Below are 12836 nucleotides of genomic sequence, written 5' to 3'. Positions count from 1 at the left end.
AAGTGCTTGATTTTAAGCATATGGTTAAGTCCCGAAAACATATGAGAGTGTTTTTCAGAATCAGGACATACAGCATTAGGGTGAAAACCCATGTATTATAGCTAAGGCTGAAGGAGCCATTTCCTTTTGAATTCCTACTGTCACTTCCTTTTCCTAAAACTTGCTTTTGAGGGCAGGAACTTCACATACCTGGTCTCAGCCTAAAGGTGAATTTCCTATAGGAAACATGTGATGTCTTAATTTTGTAGAATTCCCTCTCACAGAACGTGCAGTTCAGCAGAGATTTCATAAACTGATTGTACTCCTAGGGATCTGGCTTCCTAAGAATTTCCTCCCATACCTCTTTAGCTGTCCTAGAAGGATGAGATTTGGTGCCGTTCCGGTCAGCGTTGCTGTACCTCCAATGCTGGCTGCATAAGGGATTGAAATGAGGAAACCTTTCCATATGTTTGCCTTGTATTCGTCCTCTTTCTTTAAATCCATGGCAACATCAATGACAACTTCCTTCTCCTCCATCAGATCTTTGCTTTAAAACATTCCAAAAGAGACTCCATTGAAAGCCCTGGTTCAAATACAGGTGTAACCAATTCAGAACCTTGACAAAAGGAAAATTCTCAGCTTTTAGCAACAAGATTAGCAATATCCCAAGGGACATCTATGCAGAATATTGCAACACATGGGGCCTGCTTGACATCCTCATCATTCAGCTGATGATTGAGAACCACTCTGTACTGGACTAGTCCTGTGAAATGCTGAGCCCCTTGACTGCCCTCAATAAGAGCTCAAGGTGCTCACATCTCCCAGAAACCACTCATCACCTTGTAAGATAAGGCTGTAAAAAAAAAATTAACAAAAAGTCAATACTCTTCATGTTAAAATATGAAAAAGGCTTTGATGCTCTCAAGCTATGGAATAGCAAGAAGAGTCTATTCCTGGGGAAGATATTTATTCTACATCATTTACATATCAAACCTGGACCATCAGAGGGATGTAAATCTTGGTGATTTAAACCTGCTGCCTGACACATTTAATGTTCTCAAAAAAGCAATGCAGACACTTCCCCAGCAGTAGGCATCTCCAATCACATTTTCAAAGTGGCGTGAAAATTTGGCCCTGTGCTGTCTTGTTGAACATATTGGAGAGGGGTTTTTCTGGTCAGGCTGTTGGTAGTCGGGAAATAGAGTAATAGGTGGAATCAAAAGAGTTTCATTGATTGAATTTCTCACTCCTAAGGCTGTTTCTATTTGAGGGGATAATTTCCTCACTCAGCTCTCCAATACAAACTTTATAATTAACTTACTCCTCAGTACTTGCCAGAAACTGCAGCTCAGTTGGTACAGTGTAAAGTTTATTCTGCTGTAAAGAGGCTGAAAAAGAAAGATTAGGACTTTAAAACAGTTTAAAGCATCTAGAAAAACTCTCCCTGACCCAAACAATGGAATGGAAAGGGCTGCCATTTTCAAAGAGGAAAATTCACTCCACACACAGAGAGTTCTATGCTGATAAAGCTCAAGGAGGCAGAAGAAGTAAAATCCATTCCCGTTGATCTGAGGCCAGGGCACAGCCGGCAATACAGCCCACTCCCCACAGCCACCACTACGCTCTGTAGGATGCCATGTATAACATCGTTCCAAAGATCTCTGGCAGCCTGCTCTCCCTCACCTTGACAAACTCAGCTCCTCCTGCGACCAGGACAGTCTACATCTGACCAAGGGGGTTTTTTTTTTATGTCTCTAGTGACATGGATATTCTAATGTAGACTGTATTTCCAGTTTGTAATTTAACCTCTCGGGTATTTGGTGTTTATTTTTTGATAAACTATGGTTCATTTTTAGGACTCAAAATAATTTTATCTGAATTTTAAAAAATGGTTTGGCCTTAAATTACATCAAGATTATCCCTGTCCCAAAATCACTTGCCCCCAAAAGATGAGCTCTGAGAGGGTGAAATTTCAGCCCCATGCACCACTTTGCTCCCACCTCCAATCTCATTTTGAAGGCTAGAGTAGGACATAGTGGTGATTAGGCCCTATCCCAGGCCATCTTCACAGGGGTCAATTTCACCCAGAGAGCACAGGCAATTTTTAGAGCCCATCAGCCCTCTGAAAGCCACACATTCCCAAGGCTGAACACTCTCAAAGTATAGCATAATTCTCTGAAGGCCAACCCCGGGGCATAAGGCCTAGGAGAGCATGGGGGAACTTTGGATCTGACTAGCCACTTCTGCATGCAGTTCTCAGTGACATGGCACATTTGAGCAATACATTTTTATAAAACCCCATTCCCCAGAATTTTACCTTGGTCTCAGGGAGATAGTGAATTTTATTAGATTTAAGCCAGAAACACAGTTCTTTATTATACTTGATGTTTGCTATTGTTGCTGAACATTGCTACCCTTGCTGTGTTGTCATATATTTTAGGTTTTCAGAGGCCTACAATTAGGGTTACTAACAATCAAAATGCTCTGCTGATCATCATGGGCATGGACTCAGTGCTATTTTTCCCCCCAGCTTTCCCTGCACATACTTCATCCACAAACATTGCCTTCTCTTACCTTCAAGAAAATGTAGTGAACTATGGGGAGAGGACACAATGGTCAAAGTCTTTGGACCTGTTTACTTATACACTGAAGAGATCAAGCTCCGTGAAGCAGGGAACTTTGCAATGTCATGTTTTACATGTTGCTAATTTGTGGAATTAGAGTTAATTCTCTTGGAAAGCTGAGCTTTGATTCCAAGAAAGCTATAATAAAGGGATGGAACTGGAAGGAAGAAAATTAACCCATTGGTGTCTGTGGACTTTCTCTCTATGCGTAAATGTCAACTCTTGAATAGAGGGCCAAACCAAAGCCTATGCACCATTTAATTCCCACTTACGCCCTTGTGCTGGCCTTTTAAATAAGAGTGTAAGTTTCATTTTGTCTATTTTAGATGCTCTCAATGTCTTTCATACTGGGCCCAAACCCCCTCCCATATAGCAATAAGGGAAGGATCCACCCTTTGACACCTGTTCACAGGCCACCTGGGGCATTGCACTCCCAAGACTGAGAACCCCTTTTGTTTGTTTTTTTAAACAGAGAGAGAGAGAGAGACTGCATAATAGCCACATTCCCAGTGATTGATGAAGTTGTGAGTTATGCAGGTTATCCCAAAAGTGTGCCAAGAAACCCCTCATCCAGGGCTGTACTATCACACAATCTGTACAGGCTACACACTTTACAGAAAGACTGCTCTAGATAAAATTTAGCTTTAACACTATTGTGCTCTTATTAGACTCCCTTGGCAAGTAAAGACAAGGTGACTTATAACATGAACCCAGGCATGGTGTAAGAAGATCACCACTATGAACTTTTAGAGATTTCTAAAATATATTGAAAAAGTAATGTTTCCAATCCTAAAAATGTAACATTCTGAGGGCTGATATCTCACAGTCTGCCAGGGAGTAACAAAAGGAAAGGCAGAGCTATGAATTTGTAACTTTGTAATGAGATGATGCTTCCGTTCCTAGCCTTGTTGGACTGCAGGACAGGCCCCACGTGATTCTGGAGAAGAAAATCTACATTCAAGAGGAAACATTTTTAAATAGCTGCTTAAAGCTGCTCAGAGGACTGAAATGTTGGCAGAGACGGATTAGCGGGCAGAGAGGTGAGGCGGTCAAAGATGCAGGATACATTTATTATCACATGGCTCTGCAGCTCATCATGTGGATGTTACAGGGCATATATTTGGAAGTGTCAGAACATAATCAAATTAATTAAGGTTGTGCCTAAGGAATTTACAGCCAGCCTCAAAAGGGAAAATTTTGCACATCATCAGATGTCATTCTTAAAAGCAGCTCAAAATGGAACCCATCTTGCAATATTCTTGCTCATTGAATTTTTTGAAATGTATCTGATTATACCTTGGAAGTCTAAAATGAGTGTAGCTCTTTGCAAAGGTAGCGTATAAATTGTTGGTTTCATGCAAGCTGTGCAAAAGTTGGGCAACAAAATCTAAGCCTAGTCCTGGGGTCAAGCCAAGTTTCAGTAACAGATAAACCCTTAAGGAAAAACCTGGTTCACAGTTCTCATCATCTTTCTAGACACAAACCAAATTCATGTTTTTGACTGAGAAATTGCTTCAAGATTTGGTGTTCATTCAAGAAATTCTGCTTGCATTGTCCAGATCACAGATGAAGCTCCCATTCTATTTTCTAAATACAATGAGGATGAGAGAAAAGGCCAAATCTGTCCTGGCATTCGTATTAGAGCTAAATTAGGCTCCACTGTTACTGATTTCTACCTTTCTCCCAGACAAAGAGATACTAAGATATCTGCATTTTGACAGCCTATATTTCAGTTGTGAATTTTTCTTTCACTTTTGCTTACTATACTGGCAAGTCTCAACTTCCAAATAAATAACAACAACGATGCAGCTAACATATCTGCAAACCATCACTCTGTTGATTCTGTGAATGTTATAGCCCTTGTCTGTCTTGCTTGTTTACATTGTAAGTTCCTTGGGACAGGGACAGTATGTACAGTACCTAGCAGAATGGGCTACCATAGGTCCCCAGTATTAACTGTTCCTTAGACACTACCATAATAAACATTACAAATAAATAATCAAATCGGCTCAAAGGACAGGGTTAAAGATCAAACTCACTAAATGCTCTAATTACAGACAGACTATCAGGTTTGGAAGGGACCTCAGGAGATCATCTAGTCTAATTGCTGCTCAAAGTAGGACCAATTCCCAGACAAATTTTTACCCCAGTTCCCTAAATGGCCCCCTTAAGGATTGAACTTGCAACCCTGGGTTCAGCAAGCTAATACTCAAACCACTAAGCTATCCCTTCCCCCAAAAGTTCACAAAAAAGAGTAACCATTTGTAATAGACTAAAAATGTGCATGGTTAAAAATTCATAGAGTAAAAGCAACAAAATGGCTTGGATCAAAAATATCTCATGCTTGCCATACACGGATTGTGAATTACAACTCTGTAAGAACATACATATGTTTGAATTCAGTTTTCTACATCTCAGGAATCAGCAGCCACCACAAAGCCATTACTCAGTAAGGGGTACTTCTGTTTCCGCAGTTCACAAAGGCAATTAGGAGAAGAGAGAGAAGCTACTACTACCCTAACCATAATTAATAGCTTCAGCGAGGACTTCATTTCTATATTGCTGCTTTCATCACTGTCTCCCAAAAGAAAAAACCTCCCTGGAAATTATTTTGTGAACAATTGAACTACTGGGGAAGATTTTTCCCCCCAATTACTAAGCTCACTGATTGAACTTTGTGCAATAGCTGTTTATTAATAATCCTTAGCATTTCTGTAGCACTAGTCCTGAGGATATCTCAAAGGTTTATAAGCCTCATTTAACCCTCTAAACCCCCCCCACGTAGTTATCTCCATTTCACAGTTGGGAAAAGAGAGGAACAGAGAGGAGAAATGACTTTTCCAAGATCACACAGCAAATCAGTGATAGGAAATCCTGACTCCAATCCCTTGCTCTAATCACTCCCACACTGGAAAAGGGTGTGTGCTGTAAAGGCTTGATCCTAAACCCACGGCAGACAATGGCATAGTTCTCATTGACTTTAATGGTGCAGGATCAGGGCCTAAAAAGCCAGTGAATGTCTTACCCAGAGCCCGCAGATAGGGCCACTAACTGTGCAAAAAGTTATTGTTTAAAAGAGGTATTGGCTGTCTCTCTGCCTGTCTAGGTATCGATATGAGTCTCTTTACCACCGCATCTGGGTGCCTTTATGGGCTTGGAGTTTTATTTGCACCATTACTTTGCTTATCAGGGCTCTGTGGGTATGTATCACCCAACCTTTCCCTTTTTGCCCCAGGACCCATTTGCAAATCAAATGCTTCACCTCACCAGGTCTGTCTGGTGAAATGTCTTATTCAATAGCTCATGGCTCCCAACGGGTATTGAGGCTCATAGGAATCTATTCTGATTTGCATGACAGGAGGAGGAGCCAGGGTGAAGGGAATTGATGAGAGAGGGTAACAGTCCAATGCCCTTTCACCTCCATAATGAAACATTCTATTAAAAAGGGCATTTCAATACATATTAAACTTCAGCTAACAGGTCTGCTTTTGTCCCCATTGAAGTCAATGGAAATTTAGTCACCGAGCTCACTGGGAACAGGACTGTCCCCAGGTTGTGCAATCTTTTGTGCTATGGGAGCTACCTGGATTTTCTTCATTTTCTCTGTTGAGATCTTTAGATGCTTCTTTCTCTCCAAAGAGGCTCTTCAGAATCGCATTTGCAATTGGAAGCATCATAGCAGTGGAGGCTGTATTGCTTAACCACATGGACAGGAAAGAAGTTGTCAACATCATTCCTAAGATCAGCCTGAAAAGCAGAAAAATTAAGTTTAACAACCTGTGTTTTACAAGGTCAATTTTAGATTCCAGCAGAGAAAATCCCATGCCACAGTCTCATAAAATGAACAGGAACAAAGCTGGCTATAATATGCCAGAGCATGTATAACTGGGATAAATGCTAATATGACAAGGCTGCATTTCTCCTCTGCTTCATTATAAGCCAACAAAGGAATGAAAACAACCTGAGCTTAATGAAATCAGCAAGCTCTGAAAAAGGAGAGTGAGTGAGTGTGCGTGTGTCTGTGTGGAGAGAGAGAGAGGCGTGTGCAATGCTCTTACTAGTGTGCACAATTGACCATTTGTCGCACTGTTTTCTTGGCCAATCTGCAGCTCAGCTCACATGTTGAAATCACCAGAGTTTGAGCCTGGGAAATTAAGGCACAAAGCAAGCACCGTTGGTCTGTAGGTTACCTTGCAGGCTGGACTCCCACAAGCATGAGGACCTTCAGGGCAATCCGACGGTGCAGGTTCCACTCTTCGATGGCCGATGCCATGATTAAACCACTGAGAAAGAGGAAGTTGGTGTCTAAAAAATACTGTGGGCAAACTTTGTTCGAAGGGAGAATCCCCAGAAATGGAAACAAGGTGATTGGCAGCAGAGCAGTCACAGCTAGAGGCAGGGCTTCTGTGCACCAGTACACGGCCATCACGAGGATCACATAGAGGCATTTTCCCTCCTGAGGAGGCAAAAGGAAATGGAGAGAGAGAAGCTGACGGCTCTGGAGTTACAAACAAGCCTTCGCACATTGGTACACTTACCACGGACAAGTAAAATACACCCACTTACCACCAGCGTGCAGGGGTAGAAAGAGCATCGGAGGGGCTCACCCCTCATCTGTGTAGAATTTGCCCCTGGTCATTCCATTGGGGCAGGATTCAAATCATAGAAATGCAGGGCTGGAAGGGACCTCAAAATGTCATCTAGTCCAGGGCTGAGTATACCTAAAACATCCCTGACACATGCTTCTTCAACCTGTTCTGAAAACCTTCAGTAACAGGGATTCCACAACCATCCTTGGAAGTCTAGTCCAGTAGGTCACTATCCTTATAGTTAGAAAGTTTTTCCTAATATCTAACCTAAATCTCCCTTGCTGCAGATTAAGCCCATTACTTCCTGTCCTACCTTCCAATGGGGCACAATTGATCACCATCCTCATTATAACAACTATTAACATATTTGAAGACTTATCAGGTCCACCTCAGTCTTCTGTTCTCAAGACTAAGTAAGCCCAATTTTTTTTAACCTTTCCTCATAGATCAGGTTTTCTCAACCTTTTATCATTTTTGTTGCTCTCCTCTGGACTCTATCCAAATTGTCTAGATCTTTCTTAAAATACAGCACCCAAAAATGGACACAGTACTCCAGCTGAGGCCTCACCAATGTCAAGCAGAGCGAAACAATTACCTCCTTTGCCTGACATACAACATTTCTAAACATACATGCCAGAATATTCACCCTTTTCACAACTGCATCACATTGTTGGCTCATGTTCAGTTTGTGATCCACTGTAACCCCCCAAATCCTTTTCTAAAGTACTACTACCTAGCCAGCTATTTCCCATTTTGTAGTCGTGCTTTGATTTTTCCTTCCCAAGTATACTTTGCTCATCTTTACTGAATTTCATCTTGTAGATTTCAGACCAATTCTCCAATTTATCAAGGTAATTTTGAATTCTAATTCTATCCTCCAAAAGTGTGCAACCCCTCCCAGTTTGGTGTCATCTGCAAATTTTATAAGCATGCTTTCCACTTCATTATCCAAGTCATTAATGAAAATATTGAACAATACTTGATCCAGCACTGACCCTTGCGTGACTCCATTAGATACATCCTACAAGTGTGATAGTGAATTCTTGACACCTGCTTTGTGAGTATGGTCTTTCAACAATTTGTGCACACACCTTATAGTAATTTCATCTAGATCACATTTTCCTAGTTTCCCTTCTGTGGAATGAAGAGAGGGTCTGGGACCTAGACCCTAAGGAAACCTTAATATCCATGTACATCTCAGGGGCTTTGTCATAGGCATTGGGTTATGTGTATGGAGGCTCTGTGCCTCCACATGATGGGTGAGTACATCTCCCTTGTTATGGAGAGGAAAGTCAACTGCCTCCATGCACTGATTCTTCTCTCCCATCCCCTATGCCTACAGATCTGCACAGGGATGGGAGCAGGAGGAGCAAAACCTGGCTGGACGGGGAAGGGAAATGTGCACTGCGCCTTCCGGACACCAGCAACAATAAATTCTCCAGCGACTGCATTAACTTTTGCACTGAGAGCCCTCTATACCCTTGAGGGTTAATAGGGGGGAGAGCTAGCAATAAAGGAAACAGAAATAATCCACTTGACTAATAATGTTGTTAATCTTCTGTCTACAATGCTGCTCAAATGAGATGAGAGTTGCTAACACCGCGGGTTTTCCAACAGAGTTTACAGACTGTAATGCAAACATTTTTTTTGCCCTCAGTCCAAGTTCCAGAAACTTCACAAGATCAAATGACCTGTTTTCCCTTTGCCCAATCCTCTTCAGCTTCCAGAAAGGAAAGTTTCACCAAAATGAATTTCAACTCGGGTGTCATGTTCTGTCTCTTATTGTATTAGTGATTTATACTGTTTGTCAACATCCCAATGCAAAAGCACCATCAACGAAGCTCTCAACTGATCTGGTTAGATAAAAGCACAATTCAGAGGGCTAGTTGTAAAGACAAGAGTTTTTATTTTCCGAAAAGAACACTGACAATTTCTACATATTAATTAAGCAATCCAGCTCTACAGGTTACACCTTGTAGCCTAATAATTCACTTGCAGAGCAGGATCAAAAGCCAAGGTTTACAGAAACAACCAGGCGTGAAGAATTGTACCATGATTCTGAAGTGTCTCGTTGCAATTTTGTGGTGTCATCTATTAATCGATAACAAAAATAGCCAATGTTGTACTTTTGACAGAACTGTAGTTTTCTTGATGTAACTTAGTTCAGAACAAAAAGTGGATGGACCTCACCCAAAGAAAAGTTTTAAATGAAAACAAGGAGTGTATTTTTAACAGCACCCATCCACCCACCCAAATTTTGATTAGGAGTAAGGAGCCCCATGAACAACACTCACAGCCTCTAAGTCCTTAATAAAACTGAACATTTTGAATTATCAAAGCACTCTCCAAATATTAATGAACTAGTGTTCCCAGCCCCTGGGAGGTTGGTTAGTAAGCATTAAGGGAGTTAGGTGCCTACATTCAACTGAATTCACCTGCTATCCTAGCCAGGGTTCTTTGGCCAGGGAAACTGCTTTGACAGTTGGTGGGGTGGTCAGGCCCTCCACATCCAATGCATATACTGTCTGTGCAGCATGCACCTCCCAGGGAATATGTAGCAATGTGTTCCTCCTCCCCAACATATTATATCCCACTCTGCAGAACCATTGCATATCGGCACCACTCTGCTTCCCCCACCCCTCATGCAGCATAGGGATTTGGGGAATAAATAAGTCTCTAGCTCAATTAAAGTTCAGATAATTTTTGGTAGCAAATGCAAACTTTCAAGTGGGTCTTGTGATTGGGTTAATTTTTAACCATTTAATGATTGCTAGGGAAGTCTTGGGTAACTCTGCACTGCCCCGGAGCTGCTTCCAGTTATACCAGAGACAAAACTGGCTCTTTAGAGAATGACCTCTGCTCTGCTGTGCTCAAGAGATACCTTTGTCCCACTGACGAATTCTGGATTTTTCATGCTAGGATACCTACTGTGCACTCTGCAATGGCAGAGGAAGCCAAGCCTTACCTAGCAATGGTTACTACAGAAGACAATCTTCCACTGCCTGGCAGCTTGAAGGAGGAGACAGGAACAACCCATCAGAAGAAGTGAGCTGACATCTTGGAGGGACTTCAGTGGGGACAGTGTTATGGGAGCCAGGGCTAGCTCCAGGTTTTTTGCTGCCCCAAGCCAAAAAAAAAAAAAAAAAAAGGCCGGAGTGCCGCCTCTTGAAAAGTGCCACCCCTTGAAAAGGGCCACCCCGAGCACATGCTTGGAACGCTGGTGCCTAGAGCCGGCCCTGATGGGAGCTATTGCAAGACTTGCTTAGTCAGGCAAAATTTGCTGGGCAATACACATTCATCAGCCCATTGACTGCTTAACCCCTCCCTGCAATTTGTCACAGGCTCAGGAGAAGAATCAGTAAGGCTAATGGTTTGCAACCACTTCTGTACATACCATTTTGTACCTTTTCTACGTACCTTTTGTACCTACCATTTTGTACCTACCTTTGTACATACCATTTTGTACCTTCCTTTTGCACATACCATTTTGTACCTTTTGTACATACCATTTTGTACCTACATATTGATACCTTAAGCTCTTGTTACCTGCTACTGGTACTCAGAACTCCCTTTCTCTGCCTCCACAATGCGGATCCATGCTGAGGCCTGGTGATAGTCACAGTCCCCTGGCAGAATTTGGATAGCATCCAAGGGCCTCTCCAAATTACAACAGCCTCCTTGGGCTGCCATGCTGTGTACTACAGCCCCACAACCAATACACCCCTTAGGCCCTCGGCCACACACACCTATGCCAGGACAGCCAAGGTGGGAGAGGACCTTCCTCAGTTCCTGTGACAGGGGATTCCTCCCCGGGCCAGAATCTTTGGATCGCCGTTCACCACTCTGGCCCTTTTGCCCAGGGTAAGGGGGTCAGAGCAGAGGTAAGGATCTCACCTTTGATCACCATTATCTAGCATACAAATACCTATCAGTCTCCGGGCTGCTTGCAAACTGTTCACAATTTGACATTCATACTGTTTTGAGTGTACACAAAGGTCACATGGTCTATTCACTGAGTGGGTGGCCACAAGCATTGGAATCAGATTTCCAGTCAGAATACTGGCTTCTTGCAATTATCCTGTAAATCATCATGCAACACATGCCTTGTTTGCAAACATTCTGGCTAGCAAACAGAGGTTAAATGACTTAACCCAAGGTCACACTGCAAATCAATGGCACAGCCTGGATCCCAGCTCTCGGTTCTCACCCGCTAGACTACACTCCCTTCCCAGAAGCAGTGATAGAACCCGGGAGCCCTAACTCCCAGGCCACCCTAACCACTAGATATCACTGCTTTTCATTCTGCACATGCCTTCTCACCAGTGCACCATACCCCATTCTTGCAATCACTTCCTCTCGCAGCCCAGATGCTTCTAGCCCATTGAACTCTATCGACATCACCCACCATCTCCAGTTAGCCTCAGACACCCTCTATTGCTACATAGTTTGAAAGTGGTTCCTGTTTATTGCTTTTAAACGTGAGAGCTGTAACCTTTTCCTGGGAGTTGTTAAGTTTCCTTACTCCAGTCAGGAGATATCCATTGCTTCCAGGCCTATATCTTGCTTCTGAGTTAGTTTTAAGTTGATCTGTGTTCATTAAGGGATTGAACCTGTGTTTTTAGACAGCACTGGGCATTAAACACTTGCTTGGAGCCCCTGATAGCAGGCCTGGCTACAGCAGATGCTGCCAAGCCAGGGGACTATAGACATTGAGTTCATTAGAAGCAGTTGTAACAAGCACTTTGCACAGCTCATTAAAAGTGCCCCCTGTGCTCAAACTTGCAACACAGTTCCTCCGACCACCTGCTGCCCTGCCTGAGCTCTTTGCAATCATTCACAACTCCCGCTCGGCTTCTTGGGTTAGATATTCAAGAATTTCAGCAGCAGCCAGAGAGGCAGAGAGGACCCGAGGGGCCCTGGTGCAAAGTGTGGTAAGGGAGATGCACTTCCTCAGGAAACCTTGCATTGTGACGCTTACTGCACAATCGACACATTACCCTTTCATTGTTTCAGCCCCCACTGAGGGAGCACATGCTGGAATCCAACCAAACCTGCCTCTGAGGTCAGACTTTCTCTTTCCCGTCTGTAGAAGTAGGGATGGTGCCATTTACCCCAGGGTCTCCTCCTCCAACGATGTGACTCCCTCAGACAGCACTGACAAATGCTGGAGGTGTCGTTCAAATGTCAGCCCGCCAGGATCCTGCAGTCCATCTGTCAATGTATGTACTCGCACAGCCGTCTTTACGTGGTATCTCTGCTTAGAACCGGAGCTATTGCTGCCCTGCCGGGGGCTAATGGTGAAATCTTTTAACAGCGTCCCCTTGGTGTGAATGGAGGGGTGGGGGATAAACAGCAATGGAAGGGCCCCAACTTGACAGGTGAACTTTCAATCCTCCGACACTCCAAACAATCAAAAATCGGGAAACACTCTGCGGCAGTGTTCACAAGGAAACTCCTAGCCAGCTGAATGTCACCTGAGTGCACACTTGGATCAAGTCCATTGGAAAGTTCACTGAGGGGTTCAAATCTTTTTAGGGAGCCTGGGCCCACTTAGGATTTTCCTCATGTTAAGTTTGTAGTTTCTTTAGTTCCAGTGCAAGTCCAGGTGAATCATTGCCCTTTGACCCACAACCCCTTGTGAATG

General features: G+C 43.2%; 1 protein-coding gene across 1 annotated transcript in view; it reads right to left on the bottom strand.

Moving 5' to 3' along the window:
- Window positions 1-12836, bottom strand: part of SLC13A3 (solute carrier family 13 member 3) — a 39679-nt gene that overhangs the window by 21026 nt on the left and 5817 nt on the right. The window contains exons 2-5 of the mRNA XM_030533629.1: window positions 6794-7059; window positions 6187-6350; window positions 1301-1367; window positions 341-526 (exon numbers count right to left, since the gene is read on the bottom strand). Coding sequence (XP_030389489.1) covers window positions 341-526; window positions 1301-1367; window positions 6187-6350; window positions 6794-7059 — 683 coding nt within the window. The remainder of the gene's footprint in view (window positions 1-340; window positions 527-1300; window positions 1368-6186; window positions 6351-6793; window positions 7060-12836) is intronic.

Source organism: Gopherus evgoodei, chromosome 14, assembly GCF_007399415.2.
Source record: "Gopherus evgoodei ecotype Sinaloan lineage chromosome 14, rGopEvg1_v1.p, whole genome shotgun sequence".
NCBI classification, from domain to species: Eukaryota; Metazoa; Chordata; order Testudines; family Testudinidae; genus Gopherus; species Gopherus evgoodei.
This window is presented reverse-complemented; position numbering and strand designations above follow the sequence as displayed.